The sequence below is a fragment of the Muscardinus avellanarius genome (genome assembly GCF_963383645.1).
Source record: "Muscardinus avellanarius genome assembly, chromosome: 9".
In the NCBI taxonomy this organism is placed as follows: domain Eukaryota; kingdom Metazoa; phylum Chordata; class Mammalia; order Rodentia; family Gliridae; genus Muscardinus; species Muscardinus avellanarius.
Window position 1 is genome coordinate 65,763,527 of NC_137795.1, and position 18,291 is coordinate 65,781,817.

The following is an 18,291-nucleotide window of genomic DNA, read 5'->3' on the forward strand; positions in this document are numbered from 1 at the left end:
CAGGTATCTGGAATTATTATAATATGCTGTTTGTGCTCTCTGAGAAGATTAATATTTATTAACTTATGCTAAGCACTTTCTGAGCATTTTATTTACCCTCTTTTGCAACCCTGAGTTATCTTCATGTTTATAGATGAGGAAACTGAGGCTCCTAAAGATTTAATAATCTGCCCAGATCTCATAGTGAGGTATAGGACTAATATAAATCTACTCAAATTATGTGTTCTTTGGATGGTTTCAGATATCTGAAATGACTGTTAGAAAAGTCCCAAAGACATATTTTATAACTGGGGTTTATTGGTGCATTATAGTCTCGTATCATAATGTAAATTATGTTGAACTCTCAAGTTAATCTCAAAAGAGGTAAATAAACATCAAACAAAAGGTAAAATGGATACTCTTTTCTTCAGTTAGTCTAATCTCTACTTATAAACTGTTGCCCTAAGAAAGAGGCTTGTTTTTTCCTTAAATTTAACAAGATGGCACTTGTAGCTAGAGGACAGCTCAGGCTAGTATTTTGCTGGGATTCAATTAATATAATGGTGCATAAATATTATGTATTCAACTCTTTACAGAGATTATAGGACATATGTAACTTCAGGATTTAATATAATATACTTGTTTAGTCATTATTTGAGGCTTAATTAAGTTAATGCCTCCTCTGTCAGAGGAGGAAAAAAAAAAACTGTCTTTGCTTTTCATATATACCTAAAATGAAACCATTTTCTTCTCCTTTTTCATAGGTGTTATTTCGTCTCAATTTCCTGGTAGTGGTGTTATGTATAGTAATGGATCGGCCTTATCAGTTTTATTACTTTGTCCCCTTGGTCACTGTATGGTTCATGGTTATATATGTTACTTTAGCACTGTGGCCACAAATAATCCAAAAAAAAGCAAATGGTAAATATGCTTTCTTACTAATATTAATAACTTCTTTCAATGTACTAAATTTATTTTCAGTTACTAAAGGCTATTTTATTAGGAGATGTACACAGTTTACATTTAAGTATAATCTTAATGTTTTGAAATTTTATTTTTAAACTTTTTTGGCTGGGTATGGTAGCTCACACTTGTAATCCCAGTACCTGGGAAGCTGAGGAAGGAGGATTGCAGGTTTATGGTCAGCCTCAGCTACTTAGTGAGGCCCTCAGAAACTTAGCAAGATCCTATTTCAAAATAAAGAATAAAAAAATCAGGCTGGGGCACTCCTGGACTTAATCCTCAGCAACACACACCACACACACACACACACACACACACACACACACACACACACACACACAACTGTGTTTTGGAATGTTACAGCTAAGTAGCTCACTGCAGAAAACAATATAATATTGAAGAATACTAGTTCATACTTATGTGTATGTTTCCTTTTTTAAACTTTAGGTTTTTGAAAAAATTACACATATTAACTAGTACAGCAGTTTTCAGCTTGCCTTGTGTACAGCCTGTGCATAAGAGTTGGGAGAGAGAGAAAAGCCACATACGCTGCAGTCTACTTCAATATTGGAAGCTATTTGATTCCTTAAAGATATGTAGATTTTGAGTAAACATTCATTTATAAAAAGGCTTATATTAGGCAGTTTAAAAACAATAACATAATTTATCTTCTAGACAGCTACTGAAGCAGTTATTATCAACCTATTTTACATAAAGCAACCTAAGTACCGAAAAGGTTGTTATTTTCAAATTCCCATAGCTTGTTACTTAGAATGTCCAAAGTAAGGCTATAGTTACTGATCTTAATGTTTCCCCCCATACAATCAAAACATTAAAATGAAATCATCACTCTTTTGAAGAATAAGAAATTTTGATTTTTGAAAATATATTTTCAACCAAATACTATATATCAAAAAAAAATTTCCATTAGCCTCCATTATAATAACAATTTCTTAGTAACAAGCTGAGGTCCAGCCTCCATTAAAGTCCATTAGTGTTCTTTGGACAGTATAATTCCTCTACACAAACCTAGCATATTAATCAAACAAATAACCAATATGTTAAGCTGGAAAAACATAGTTTAAAAGACATATGTTAAAATATGTTTACAGTTAAATCCCAGTCCATTAACAAGATTAAGCCCTCTCCTTGGAATTTTAATGTTGAAGCAGTATCATCTAAGTTACATTCAACAGGAGTTTTAGCATTAATTTTGAATGTGTTATTTCATATTTTGTTGTAACTCACAATAATGAATAGGTATGATTGAACCCAAGAAGTATTCTTAAATTATTTATAGTATGTGAACAGCAGGTATATAGGGTATCAGTTATAGGTGTAGCCTTTTTCTTAGCAAGAATCCTCCACTGTGTTTTCCTTTTGGTCTACCTGAAATGTATACTGCCTAGGTATATTTTATATATATATATATATGTATGTAGCTTTGATTATTTTGAGAACTATTCAGAGTATAAAAACTATAGAGAGTATTTAGCATGTTTTCTAATATAAATTTATATGTCTTTGTAAATGAAATATTTTCTCTCTTAGGAAATTGTTTCTGGCATTTTGGCTTACTGTTGAAACTAGCCATTTTGCTGTTATGCATATGTTTTTTGGCATATTCTCAGGTTTGTACAGTCTTTTCAGTTTATATTTTGTAATATTTTAAAGTTCAAGTCTATTAAAGTATGTGAGAAGAGTCAGAGCTTTTTTTAAGCTTCATTTTTAATGACTATAATAAAAGTGTCACTCTGTAGTTGACTACTCAATGTAGTTCTTTTGAGACCTATCTACTTTTGTTACCACTGTTTTTGTTGTAAGAGCAATTTAAAGCTCTTCCTCTGGCAATTGTTCAAGATCCATTTTACTTGACTTTGATCAATCAAACGTTTATTGAATGCCTCTTATAAGACACTACTCTAAGTGGAGATCAAAATTCTCTTGACAGAATTTGTAACTTAGTTTGTGCATTATTCATTGCATCAAACTGTTACTTGATTTTCTATAACTGCATAGTGTAAAAATTTGGCATTTTGCAAAACCAGATTAGGTGAAAAAGGTTCTGTGTGTGTGTCATATATTTAATGTAATAAAACTTGGGGCCATTTTTCTAGTTCTGATCTTTATTTTCCCTATTCTTATGGTTAAGATGTCCTGTTACTGTGCCAGGCTAACAGTCTGCTAGCTGCAGGTTAATCTATTAAGCAGACTTCATTTGGGCAGCATGATATTCATAACAAAATATTTTAATTTGAATGCCTATAATTTTGACATATTCTTCAGATTACTCACATTTCCAATTTTCTGTTTTATACCTGGCTGTGTAGATATTTTGTGTGTATGTATAATTATACAAAGCTGTTTTGGGAAAAGGTTTGTTTTTTTTGTTTTGTTTTTTGAGTATTCTTAAGTATCTCTACTTTTGTACCTAGAAGTATAGCTCACTTTCTTAACAAAATAAATGCTCAATAAATGATTGCTTATTGATAGTAAATAAGTTATTAGTTAGCAATAAAGATCTATGTATAAATAACCTTTATATGTAAAGGTTATATATAAATGGCATACATGTGCTGTATTATATATCTATATATTATACACATATATGACTCAAAGTACATAGACTACAACTCTTGGCAAGAAAATCATCCTTAATTTTCTGAGGCATTGGTTTTGATACAACCCATGTTTAATATGCTACAGTACATTTTTAAATTCTGTAGTTAAATGTAGACTATATTTTGTTTTGTTGAAGTAGTAAATTTCTTGTGGCCTAATAATTTAGCATTACCTAAAATATATAATATTTTTAATTTTTTCTTTGGGTTTTAATAACTGTTCTTAAAATTTTAAAACTCATATATAGTGGTCTTAGGTCTAATAATGGAGATTTCCCTAATAGAGTTTGTCATCATTCCTTAGTTTGAAAATTGAGGATTTTGTTCTCTTTTTTGAAAGACTTCATTAATGTGCAGGAATGTACCCAAGACTTCTGCCCCTTCACTCCCAGATTTTCCAGGCTGTCAGATTAATAAGAGGGTACCATTCACTAACATGACCAGAGTAAAATTGTAAACTGTTTCAAAGGCTATTAGAGGCATTTGGGTACAGCCATTTGAGTAAAGCAACCAAATCAGAGGACTTTGTTAACTCCAATAGTTATAGTTATTTAAGGACATTTATTTAGAGGAGAAAAACTATTTTAACCTTAATCCATATAAACTATAGTATTTTATATATTTCCATTTGGTTAGTAAATATTAACTTTTTTGTGTAATAGATTAAGATCGTAAATAGAATAACTTTCCATTTACTAGATTTTAAAATTTTTTGCAGTCTCAGTAGCTTTCATGAGAAGTGCAAATCATTTAAAAATCTATTGCCATCTTTACTGGCCATTGGTAAATTTATTTTAATATGAATTTCAAATCAAGTTATATTTTCAAATGAAATGAATTTTAAATTGATGATTGGCTCCTAAATAATCTTAATTTGATAAGCTATGGTTTATAATGGCCTTATTTGCAAAGCAGGTATTGACTGGCATCATCTTAGTCTGGTCTCTCTGGGTCTCCTCAGGGTGCGTTTGAGAAGATCTTCTCCCTTTGGCCCTTGTCCAAGTGCTTTGAACTGAAGGGCAATGTGTACGAGTGGTGGTTCCGATGGCGGTTAGATCGTTATGTATGTATTTACTTTGTGCTATTTTGGCATTTCTAATTTTCTGTAGAGTGATAGAGATTTTTTAAAATCTATTTTTGACTAGTTTTAAAATGTTTTGATTTAGTGAGTCAAACAATTCACCCACACTTCATGTATGTGCATGGACAGTGCAACAGGAAAATGTCAACAATGTGGCCTTTGTTTATATAATTTTAATTTATAGGTTAGTCACATATATATGCTTCAGCCATTCAAAACAATATTTGCTGAGCCGCAATATGTATCCTAGATGTCCTGAAGTATATATATTAAAGAAAGAAAATATACCACTGGGCTTCCAAGCCTTAATCTAGTTTAAAGTCCAAAATTATTACTATGGAATACTAAGCTATTTGCGGTAGAAGTATACAAAGAAGAAACAGCAATGAGTTTGATTATTCTATTAACTTAATCTTGAATATTAGTCAAGATTCAGTTGGCTGAGAAACTATAAAATATCTAACAGCATTTGGAAAATAATAGACTCTAAATATTTTACTCTTTTAAATATTTCTAAATAAAATTTTACTTTTACCTTTTCTTTTGGTCTCTAACTCATCTCTTGTTTTCTTTCAACAATGTTTTCTTATTGCCTATTGTACGACATTCCTGGTTTCTAGTACCTGGCACCTTTCCATTGTACTTTATCACATTTCCAAACTGTATAGGAATAAAAATCTTTGCTAAAGTTCATTAGGAAGTGTTCTGTGATATGCCTAAGTCTGTTTAGGTTATTGTAGCAGAATGCTATGCCTGGGTGGCTCATATGACAGAATGTATCTGTCCAGTTCTCAAGGCTGGGAAGTCCAAGAACTTCCAGGTTGCTTCCGACTTGTCTGATGAGGGCCTACTTCTCCATTCATAAATAGCCATTTTCTACTTTGTCCTCACTTAGGGAAAAGGGTCTAGGAGCTTCCCAGAGTCTCTTTTATAGGATCACTAATGCCATTCATAAAGTCGCCACCATCTTGACTTTGTCTCTTCCCAAAGGTCCTACCTCCACAACTATCCTATCTTAGATTAGGTTTCAATGTTTAAATTTGGGGGGACACAAATATCTAGTCGATTGCAGTGACAATTCACATTAAGTCTCTCTATATGTGTTTATTTATGTTTTGGTTTAAAAACTCATGTGCTTTCTGCTGCACATTTTTTCACTCTCATGTGTATATACTTCATTTTAAAAGTATGATATGTTGGTCTTATTTTACTGCAATGATTAATAGTGTTTTTTCATTTTGTATATTTAAAATTTATCATTTTTCTTTAGGAGTTTCTTATTATTTATAAATTATCAAGCTAGAGTTCAGTATTTATGGAAACAGCATGCTCAGAAGCCCTGGGTTCAATTCCCAGCACTGAAAATAAAATCTTTGTTACTTTTCTAACTGCTGGGATTGTTCACAGAGGACAAGCTTTAGCCGGGCGTGGTGGCGCACACTTGTAATCCCTGCGCTTGGGAGGCTGACACAGGAGGATCACACAGGTTCGAAGCCAGCCTCAGCTACTTAGTGAGGCTCTCAGAAACTTAGACCCTGTTTCCAAATAAAGTATACAGTAGATCTGGGAGTGAATCCTGGAGGTAGAAAAGGCCCTGGGTAAAACCCTCACCACAAAAAAAAAGAGAACAAGCTTTTATCTTATAGTAAAAAGCGTTTGCTTGCCAGGCGTGGTGGCACATGCTTGTAATCCCTGCGCTTGGGAGGTGGCTTAAGAAACCCTGTTTCCAAAAATAAAAAAAGTATAAAATAGGTCTGGGAGTGTAACCCGGAGGTAGAAGGGCTTCCAGGAACCCCAGTACCACAACAACAAAAAAAAAAGTGTTTGCTTATCTATTGTCAAAGGTTTATAACTATCATTGGCTTTATAAGTTTTACTTCTAAAGTGAAGCTTCAGCTAGATGTGGTGGCACACATCTATAATCCCAGGACTTGGGAGGCTGAGACAGGAGGATCACAGGTTCAAGACCAACTTAATGAGTCTCTCAGCAACTTAGACCCTGTTTCCTAACAAAAAAGGGGTTGAGGGCATAGCTTGGAGGTAGAATGCCTCTGGGTTTAATCCCCAGTAGAACATATACACTCAAAAAGTCATGCTGCTTCATAGAAATCCAAACCTTTCTAAACTTTTAACCTGTTTACTTTTTGTGTGTGGTATCAGGGATTGATTAATATAGTCTTTATTAACCGCATATATTTATTAGTATCTGAAAAATAATTATTTGAAACAAATTTTCTCTTTTTTTTCAGGTAGTCTTCCATGGAATGCTATTTGCTTTTATTTATCTAGCTTTACAGAAGCGTCAAGTACTTTCTGAAGGAAAGGGTGAACCTCTTTTTTCAAACAAAATTTCAAACATTCTTTTGTTTATCTCAGTAGTATCTTTCTTGGTAAGTTTTGAAATGTAATCTAATTTCTCAAAATCTTAAATGGTATATAAAATTAGCTTTAGGATCTAGGAATGTTATCAGTTATAGTTACTAAGTCATTACTTTTAAAATTCTTGCTCTCTCTCTTTGTTTTGTTTTTGCTTTTGTTTTTTGGCTTTTTTTGAAACTGGAGGTCAACTTAGAGCTCCACACGTGGGAGGCATCACTTTACTCTTTCTAATTGAACATAAATTCTAAAAGGAATGTATATACAAATTAAATATAAAGAATAATTGAGAGTTCAGTAAAGTAGGAATTTCAAAGATTGTAATCAATTTGGAGGAAAATATATTAGTTGTTTGATGTCAAGAGCCTCATGTTCCCTGTTTCCAGAGAAATACAAATCTCTGTTTGTTATGTGTTGACGATTAATGATGCTAAAACAAGTGGTTAAGACCCCTGCAGAGTTTTTACTGATGCATTTTATATAGCATAATGAATTATAATGTTGTAATAAAGACTATTTTAAAAAACTGTAAGAATGCCGGGCGTGGTGGAGCACGCTTGTAATCCCCACACTTGGGAGGCTGAGACAGGAGGATCTTGCAGGTTCGAAGCCAGCCTCAGCTACTTAGTGAGGCTCTCAGCGACTCAGTGAGACCCTGTTTCCAAATAAAATATAAAATGTGTCTGGGAGTATAGCCTGGAGGTAGAAAGCCTCTGGGTTCCACTCCCAGTACCACCAAAAAAAAAAAAAAGACTGAGACAGAGGGGTCATAGGTTCAAGGCTAGCCTCAGCAATATATGAGACTCCACAACTTATCAAGGCCCTGTTTCAAAATAAAAGGTAAAGTAGGGTTGTGGGTATAGTGTAGAGGTAGAATGCCTCTGGGTTCAATCCCCACTACCACACATACAAAAAGAAAAATAATTTTTTTTTTCAGATTTATGCCTGTTCAAGGCTTATCTGTTTTTGCAAACTAATGAGAACATTATTTGTTTTAGACCTATTCCATCTGGGCTAGCAGTTGTAAAAACAAAGCAGAGTGCAATGAACTCCACCCATCTGTTTCTGTGGTACAGGTAATTATCTTGATTTAGAGGAATTTTTACCTCTTAATATTTTATTAGAACATAGTCTTTAGACCAAGAGATTTAGTTCAAACTGCAGAGCATGTATGGAAGTTGCATAATCTTTCTATGCCCTGCCTTCCTCTGTCATAAGAGATATATTAAAATCTCTAAGTGTTATGTTCAGTGTTTAGAAACAATCTAGCTTAGTAGTCACTTAGGAAATGTTAATTCTCTTCTCTTACTTCCTTTTTTATAATGAGTTTACTCATGTTTTCATGTAATTATAGTTTTACTAAATCTGTACTATTTGTTAAGTCCCATACTAGATGTAAGAGACTCAAGGATAACAAGATAGAGCAGCTGTGTTGGCAGCACAAGCCTCAATCCTAGTACTTGGGAGGCTGAGACAGAAGGATCCCAGTGTGAGCTAGTCTCAGCAACTTAGCAAGATTTCAAAATAAAAACTTATATAGGGCTGTGGATATAGCTCAGAGGTAGAACACTCCTGGGTTTAATCCCAAGTACTGCAAAAATAACAAAATATAAAGCTTCTGCCCTCAAGAAACATACAGTCTAATAGAGATGTGGATCAGTATCATCATTTATTATTTAATAAATTTTTATATTCAATAAGTTATTGTTTCTTATTGTGTGTTAGATATTATACTAGGACATAGTAGTAAGGAGTTGTTATTACCCTCATGGAGTCTATATTTTCCCCTTATGGATCTTAACCACTTAATAACCACATAATTATGAATAGAAGCACTTAATGCTATAAATGAATCTAATAAGGGTACATGTCTTAGTTGAAGTTGAAGGCAAGGTAGTCAGGGCTCACAGATCATTTCCCTGGGAAAATTAAACAGAAAATAGAGATAGAAAGACACAGTGGATAGCAAGAACTTAGGCCCTGTAGCATAGCACATGAATTTAAAGGCCAGTGGGGCTGGAAGCAGCGGAGCCAAGATCCGTAGAAATATGTTCTGATGACTGAGAGGCGGAGAGACTGGGGCCAACTCAAGTCAGATTTCCATTCTGCAGAGGTGCATTGCCTTTGGTTGCAGATAATCCTAGAGCTTTGTGATTAATATGGAGATAGTTAAAAACAGGTTGCTTTGAAATCACATGGGAATTCTTTCTAACCTATCTTGACATTAGATCAGGGTTCTTGGAGGAAGATGCATCTAAGTTAAAGTCTGAAAGATGAGTAGCCTGGAAGAGGAACAGGTAGTTTTTCTGGATTACATTGTCTTAGGTCTTTACTTTTCTTCAATATAGGGACTCTTTATTTATAACCTCAGTACACTTGGTAGCACCAAGCAGGTGATAGGTTTTGCAATTGCAATTGATAATGAAATTTTAAGCTTTATATACTGCTCCTGTATTGTGGCTGTTTTAGACAACAGTGTGCTTACCATTAACTTTGTGCATGTGTGTATGTGTGTGTGTGTGGTATTAGGGACTGAACCCAGGGCATTCTATATCTGAGCCACACTCCTAGCCCTATTTCATTTTTATTTTGAAACAGGGCCTCACTGAGTTGCCGAGGCTGGCCACAAACCTGCAATACTTCTATTTCAGTCTCCCAAGTACTGGGATTACAAGCATGTACCACCACACTTGGCTCCATTAACTCTTTATAGGTCCTATCAGATATCATTTTTGTGACTCTCAGGATGGAAGGCAAGCATTAGCAATTTTAGTGTACCAACACAGAAGAATTTGAGAGCAAAGGGAGAGGGTGACTGCATGTAGAATAGCACTCACACAGCACTCCCGGGGCTTGTCATGTGCCTCCCAGGCACCTGCCTCTGCACACTCGGATTTCCAGTTACGTTTTTGTGTGTGAGGACATTAGCATCTTCATTGCAGAATAAAATGAACTGAGAGCATAAGTTGAAGCAAGCCCTAATTATATTGGCTGCTGCTACTTTCCAAGAATATTGTAGAAGTGAAGAGCATCCAAGTAGCTTCAAATACTATAGGTTACAGCCTTTTCCTGACCATATTGAAATTGTTTGTTTTTTCTTTTCTTTTTCTTTTCTTTTTTTTTTTTTTTTTTTTTTTGGTACTGGGGTTCCTGGAAATCCTTCTATCTCGGGGCTACACTCCCAGACCTATTTTTATATTTTTTGTTTGGAAACAGGGTCTCCTAAGCCAGCAAGGCTGGCTTCAAACCTGCGCGATCCTCCTATCTCCACCTTCCAAGCACGGGGATTATAAGCATGCGCCACCATGCCCGGCGAGCTCTTGAAATATTTTAGTTTTTTGTGTGGTGTCACAAATTGGTGTCACAAACCCTGCTTTTTAGAAACCAGAACTCAATAATAAAACGTCCTCCCTACAGTCAGTATAAAGTGAGCTCATCTGTGGTAAATGCTGATGCTGACCTATCTGAGAGGGAAATAGCCCAATCAGAATACCTTTGTAAGACTGAAAATTGCCTTTCATATGGAAACCTACTCCTACTAAAAGGTGAGACTCCAAATTGGTCATAAGTATATTACTGCCAGGTTTGGTGATATACACCTCTAATTCCAATACTTGGGAGACTGAGACAGGAGGATCACAGGTTGGAGATCATCCTCAGCAACTTAGCGAGACCCTTTCTCTTTTTTTAAAAATTTTTTATTGGTGCATTATATTCATACGAGACCCTTTTTCAAAATAAAAAATGAAATAGGGGCGGGGGTATAGCTCAGAGGTAGAATGCTCATGTGTTCAATCTCCAGTACCACCAAAATAATAATAATAATAATAATAATAATAATAATAGAAGGAAGAAGAGAAGAAAAAAGAGAATCTCCAGAAAGGCTTAGCTGTAGAACAGTGATTAACCAGAAATAATGCATGCAAAGTGATTAGCATAGTGCCCAGCAGGAGATAAACACTATTCAAATTTTAAACATAAGTATCTATAAGCTAATAAGACTTATTCCCCAGACCTCAACTCTGTTCTCCATGGTTATTATTTTTTTTGATATTTCTGTTTCCCTAATAGCATCAGTTACAATAGGGAACACAAGACTTGAATATACTAAAGAAATGAAATACACATTGGGAAATGGTAGAATACAGACAAAAAGAAGGAAAGAAACTCACTTAATACCCTTCTCAGATTTTCTGTTGCTCAGTCTAATTTAGATTTCTGTGTGTGTATGTATGTATATGTATGTGTGTATATATATATATTTAGATTGTAATATATAATTAAAATATATATTATATGTTTAAATTATAATATATTTAAAGTATATTTAAAGTATAAATTAATTTAGTAATTTATAATTTATAATAATACTTTAAATAGTTTTATGTGCAAGGACTTTATTTAGGTCTCATCTTTGTGATTTTTACCATTTACATATACTTATTAAGCTATTAATTATTTAATATGTTTCTTTAAAGAAATCACAAAGTATGCTCTAATAAGTACCTCAAACATATTTTCTCATTTAATATTCACATCAGCCTTTCAAAATTAAGGAAGATGTATTCTAAGGAAAGTTCTTCCTTTAATAAACTGGTTATTTTGTATGAAACTATAAATTGGAAGTTTAGAAAATGCAGGATTGCTCCACCTGGTACAGAAGGATAGGGGAGTGGCGTGAAGGCCCAGAGCTCCTAATCTAGAAAATACTACATGTATATTTATGCAGAACAAACATAAAGCTTTTCATGGCCATGCTGTTTCCATACTAACACGGCTGTCAGTGGAAGGAGGATTTTGAAGAGAGTAAGGAGGGGTGACAGCCAACCAGGCAGATATGTTAGAGAAGGAACAATATTAAATCGTGGGAACTTAGGAAGTTTTGCTACATAAATAAATATGATACTGTCTGTTTCTATACAAAGAGCCTCAAGCAGGTTTGTGTTTTCTCTATCATACGTAAATAAAGCTGTTCGGCCTATATTACCGAAGTCTGCATTGTTAAGCAGTATACAGACCATATGTTGAAATCCAGTTTGATTAGACTTTAATAAAAAAAAAAAAAACTTGCCAGTAATTTATCTGTTTCTTTTAAAAACCACTGTGTAAGTGTCAGATTCAAGAACACAAAGAATAAAGTTATCATGCAAAATACTTTTTAACACACACACACACATATATATATATATATTAATGATATTTACCTGTATGGCTTTCCCTTAGATTTTAGCCTTCATCCTAATAAGGAATATCCCTGGATATGCCCGTTCAGTTTACAGTTCATTTTTTGCTTGGTTTGGAAAAATTTCATTAGAGGTTGGTACATTATTATTCTGCTTTATCTTTCACAGACTGGTGTGTGGTGTGTGTGTGTGTGTGTGTGTGTGTGTGTAAGAGTACAAACCTATACCTTTTTTAAACCAAAGTGATCTTATTTATAGAATTATAGGGGAAAGACTCGGAACTTTCAGCTGGGCGTGGTGGCATACACTTGTAATCCCAGTACTTGGGAGGCTGAGACAGGAGAATCACAGGTTCAAAGCAAGCCTTGGCATCTTAGCCAAGCTCTCAGCAACCTAGTGAGATCCTGTTTCCAAATAAGAAATAAAATCGGACTGGGGGTGTAACTTGGAGGAGATAGAGGTAGGGTTCCAAAAACAGTAAAGTATTTTAGAATGTTTTAAAAATGAGATGTAAATGATGTTCAGATCAGTCTTCACAGTGTCTTAAGCTTTTGAGCACAATCATGATACTGAGATGAGAAAGGAAAAATATTAGACCAGATATAAATAAACCAAGCTGGGGGGATTTTGATTTGTTGTTCATCTCCATAATTAAATATTATATTCCTGGAATTAAGAGGATTGATGCTTACCATAATAAAATTCACCTTTATTATGATTGGAAATTGAAGGAACATATTTAAACTCAGTACATTTTGTGGGAGATATGCAATATGAAATTATCTACAAAATCAGTTTAAAGTATATACTGTATAGTCTGAGCTTTATTATTTGAAATTTAAGACAGTAGAATTCATATTGTAATCATAGCAGATACATAATGGAGCATAAGACTTATTAAGTTGTCTTTTAAAATAATATAGGCAAAATAAATTTCTCTCTGAGTTTCCAGGTTAAGGTTCTATTTTGTTTAGTCTCATTTGTAATAGAGATTATAGAGGTTCTAGAGAGTAGATTCTGCAGTGGACTTTTCAGGACCAATAGGGAGACAGGATTGAGTGATTTTAGTAAACTCTAATGTTACTGTGCTATGAAATACTTAAATTAGAAAAAGCTGTGATTTATTGGTGGACCATCTGTACATGTCTAACTTCTAACTTCTCTATTTTTTCTCCTAGCTTTTTATTTGTCAGTATCACATATGGCTGGCAGCAGATACCAGGGGCATTTTGGTCCTCATCCCTGGAAACCCCATGCTCAACATCATTGTCAGCACTTTCATCTTCGTTTGTGTGGCACATGAAATCTCTCAGATTACGAATGATCTCGCCCAGATTGTTATTCCTAAAGATAACACATCTCTCTTGAAAAGGTTGGCATGTATAGCTGCATTCTTTTGTGGACTACTCATCTTATCATCCATTCAGGATAGAGCAAGACATTAGGTTCCTAAGATCCTGTAACACTTAAACTCTTCAGGCTTCCTTTATGTCTGCCTAGAGGAGAAAAGTATGTGTCTGGCGACATAAATGTCTGTGTAAATATAAATGTGGGGCAAAGGACAGTTTTGTGGCGTCGTTTGAACATGTGTGATTGTATATATTGGCAATGTACATATCTATTGTGAAATACCAAGAAAATATGGTGAACCAGAATGCAGCATATAGGATTGCATGTGAAAAGTCTTTTCTACTGGATCTACATTTCCATTTATAAATGATATTAAGTGAACATATGAAGGCAGGGAAATGATTACCTTTCCAGTAAAAAGTACAGGTAATTTAATTAGCTTAGTGGCACCACTGAGTATTTTGATATTTCCTACATTTGTGGTAATAAGACTGTCTGCAGCTCTACTCATTGTGGAACTTCCTACTTTGTTGAAAACTTTTTACTCAAGAATGACTTGTGGTATTGTTTTCTTATCATAAGTGCAACGATGTGGAATGATAAGCAGTATGCCTTTAAGCTAAATGTATTCATGTCTTGATGTTATCTGTTTTCCTGACATGACTTTTCTCCTAACTGTGGTTGTGGTATACAAGCCTAAATCTTGTACACTTTGTCTCTCACACAGTGTTCTGAGGCTCCATGACAGGGTTTTATCATTGTCCTCATCGTCGTTGTTGCTTCTTTTTATAAAAAGGCCAAATTTTCCTTCAAATCCAAATACTCACCTGTTTCTTTTTTTTTTCTTTTGACACTATACCAGTGTAATACCAGTTACCCTGTGGATGCATTTAATATGTTTCTCCCCCATGGATTAATTTTTGTATATTATTTCCAATGTTTGGAAAGCTCTTTATAGCCATTTTGGTATTTCTTATTATCCCCTTCTATTTTAAACAATATTTATCAACCTAGACATGTGCAGTATAATAAAGACTCAAGTTGTCATGTTTGAGAATAATGACCATAATAGAATTTTAGTAAACTGGTGACTGGGCGATAAATGTTTCTTATTTTTTTTTTAATAATCTGTTAGAGGTATACATTTATTTATCTGTTGTACAGATTTGACTATGGTTTCTAATGTTTGAAAGATTGCACTTATTTGCTTTTACTGTGTGTGAGGTAAAATATATTTTCTGTTCACATTATGTAAAAATATGGAATAATTTAAACAGTAAATAAACAATCTGTGGATGCTTATTTTTGTACTGGCAAAGGGTCAATTAAAGCATGTGTGTTCTTTAAAAAAAAAAGCTAGATTCATTAATGATTGATTCAAATTTATAATTCATTTCCAAAACTTTAAATTGCTTTTTAAAACTATTCATATTACCAGGTAGATCACTGAGTTATAAGGAATAATTTGGTTATCAGTGCTTCTGAGGATAGTCTGCCTTCCACCAAGTAAATTTAAGCATTGAATAGTTTATTTGTAGTTTTGCTTTAAGGTTTTAATATTTTAATTATTTTTTCTGTAGCGCTGTATTTATGTGCTACTGATAAATTTTCATTAATTGACTATTTCTTGGACAGAAAGTGTGTTCTTTCCTTTCTTTTCTTCTTCTGCCCGTACTTAATCTTTTGACATTTCCCAGATAGACAATTGTAATGATTCATTGCTCTGCCTCCTAGACTGCCGCCTTATAAGTAGAGAATAGTATAGTTATAAATCAAAAACTTCCAAGTACTGTGATCACATTATTCTTGCACATGTAGCTTTCCAGTGAGTAGAGTGCATTTTAATTTAAGTTTTATCACCTGAAAAAGATTCTTCCTGATGAAACAATTGAAAAAGAAAGATGACCAGTATCTCTCTGTATTTTGGAAACATGTCTTTCGATAGTGATTGCCAAGTGAGTTTGTAAGTTTTCTCTCCTATTTGAACTCAAGCCTAAAGTTTAGTTGGTAAGCCCTGTTCCTTCATCACATTCTTATTTAATATGCAAAACTTTTTAGACATAACTATATATAATAACTAGAGCAATATAATTAAAGTATAATGTATTTATACTTAAAATACATTATTTGTTCATGTGCCTTTATGAATGAGAGGTTACTGTGGAAGTGCCATAATAGTAGTGTTTATATATGGTAACTGTCTTACTAGTTTATTTCTACATTAACTTATATATTGACCCATTACTTCGTCATATGGTACTTCAGAAAAAGATGTTTAACAAAATACTTAGATATTCTAAAATTGGAGATAAAACCACAGAAGTTCTCTAAACTCAGATTTTCTATGATAGATATTACATGTAGAAATCATCTACCTGGCTCCAAAAGGAGTTTGCCTGACTCATTTCTCCCCGATCCTTCCCTCCTTGCTATGCCAAACCTTCCTATCTTTGTGGCTAGCTCACAGAAACATTAACAGTCAGCCTACACTTAAAATCATTCATTGTACCTATGATATAGGTCATGTTATTTGCTTTAGGTTCTGATATTAAAATAACATTTAAGCTAGGTGTGGTGGTGTGTGCTTGTAATTTCAGTACTTGGGAAGCTGAGACAGGAGGTTCAGCTACTTAGTGAGGCCTTCTTCAACTTAGTGAGACCCTATTTCAAAATAAAGAATAAAAACATAGGGCTGGGGGTATAGCTTGGAGGTAGAATACCCCTGGGTTCCATCCCCAGTACCACAAAAAATAACATTTATATCTTATCTTCTTAAGATAACAAATAGTTGTTTTCTTCCACAAATACTTTATTAAGTGTTTGCACAGGAAAATTTTCAGCTTGATAAAGTTAATTTTAATGACCTTAAGCATATTTGTATTTTTCATTTTGTTTTTAACTAGGTTGTAAACCATGATAGAAAGCGTGTAGGGCAGGGTCTTTATATAATAGACCCTAACTAAAAGCCACTATGTCAAGAGTGCTCACTGTTTCTAGGAGAATGCACTCCTCCTTTAAGCAGGGAGGAGTGCATTCTCAATCAATCTAGAAAATCTAGATTGAGGCATTCAAGTAAAGATTTTTATGTTCAGCAAGACTAAATTGATAATATGCTATCATTTTCACCTACAAAAGTGAGTTTCATATGGTTCAAGCTTCCCTTGTTGAAGGGAGGGGGGGGTAACTTGGATAATAACCAGAAGAGTTGGTATTGGGAATTATTCCAAAATTTGTAACTTAATTTTAGTCAAATTTAGGGTAGTTCTAAAGATTACTAAAAACTCAAGAAAAGCACCTTTAAAAATGAATGTTTTGTCTTTTAGCAAAATTCTTTCTCGTGTCTTGTATGAAGTGTCTTTAAAAGAAAAATCAATAAGGCTATTTTTCAATAATTGAGACTGTAAGTTTTTGTATGGTTGTTTTGTTTTGTTCAGTACTGGGGATTAAACCTAGGGATATTCTACCTCTGAACTATACCTCCAGCCCTATTTTTTATTCTTTGTTTTGAAAAAGGGTCTCACTATGTAGCTGAGGCTGGCCACGAACCTGTGATCCTCCTGTTCCAGCTTTCCAAGTACTGGGATTATAAGCATGTGCCATGGACATCCAGCTTTTATTCCCTTTTTTATGTACTCCATGTCTTATAGCTTAGTAAGTCTTGTCAGCATCCTCTTCAAAATATATCCATAATTCAGCTACTTTTCATCACCTCAAGTGTGGTTCTTCTGTTCCACAGCACTGTCAACTGCTAGATTCATGTCCATAGTCAGACGTTCTTCTCACTCGTCTATTTTTTAATTGCCCATCTCCCTCCCCTAGTTTGTGTGTTTCTGTTGAGGAATTTTTCTGTTGTATGCAAATGACACGGCAGTTGAGGAAATACTTTTCCTTAAGGGATGTGGACAAAAGGTGATAGATGGCTTCTATTTGGCTTTTAGGATGTTGATTTTCAAAGTGTCCTAAAAAAAATTAACCCACTTACGTGGCCAAGTCTGCAGCAAGGGGTCCCAGCCAGAGTTAAGCACCAAGCAGACAGAACTCTACTGTGTTTCTACTACTCCCTGTTTTCTCACTTTATACCAGGCCAAATGCCAGTTGCCATTTGTCATTGCGCTTACACCATTATTTTTCTTATAGTAGTGAATTATTGCTTTGGACCAAAGTATCTTATTGAAAGTAGGGAAATGAAAAGGTAAACCAAGAGAGCCATGTATTTAAAATAAGAAAGATTGTATTTGGCCAGGTCTAGTGGCACACACGTCTAATCCCAGTAATTGGGAGGCTGAGACAGGATTGCAGGTTCAAAACTAGCCTGAGCAATGTAGCCAGACTCTCAGCAACTTAATGAGACTCTGTTTCCAAAGAAAAAAATAAAATAATCCAGGCGTGGTGGCACACACTTGTAATCCTAATACTGGGGAGGCTGAGACAAGAGGATTGCAGTTCAGAGCTTGCCTCAGCTACTTAAGCCTCTGCAACTTAATAAGACCCTGTTTCAAAATTAAGAATAAAAAATAGGGTTGGGGCATATCTTGGAGATAGATTGCCCCTGGGTTCAACCCCCAGTTCCACAAAATAAATAGATAAATGCTAAATAAATAAATAGGGCTAAGGAAGTAGCTGAGAGGCAGAACATCTGAGTTCAATCTCCAGTATTAAAAAAAGAAAAAAGATGTGTGAGTAAGTAAAAGATACCCCATGTTCAACAGGATAAACATGATTGTCATGAGAATACTAC

General features: G+C 34.3%; 1 protein-coding gene across 2 annotated transcripts in view; it reads left to right on the top strand.

Annotated features, from left to right (window-relative positions):
• The window catches only part of CASD1 (CAS1 domain containing 1), a gene marked incomplete at both ends in the record, with an annotated part of 44,259 nt that extends 30,611 nt beyond the window's left edge, over positions 1-13,648 (top strand). For both annotated transcript variants that reach the window (XM_080701427.1, XM_080701428.1), the window contains 7 exons: positions 744-900; positions 2,494-2,573; positions 4,525-4,626; positions 6,894-7,034; positions 8,019-8,096; positions 12,244-12,336; positions 13,382-13,648. In XM_080701427.1, coding sequence (XP_080557553.1) covers positions 744-900; positions 2,494-2,573; positions 4,525-4,626; positions 6,894-7,034; positions 8,019-8,096; positions 12,244-12,336; positions 13,382-13,648 — 918 coding nt within the window. The remainder of the gene's footprint in view (positions 1-743; positions 901-2,493; positions 2,574-4,524; positions 4,627-6,893; positions 7,035-8,018; positions 8,097-12,243; positions 12,337-13,381) is intronic.
• Positions 13,649-18,291: the final 4,643 nt, after the last annotated feature.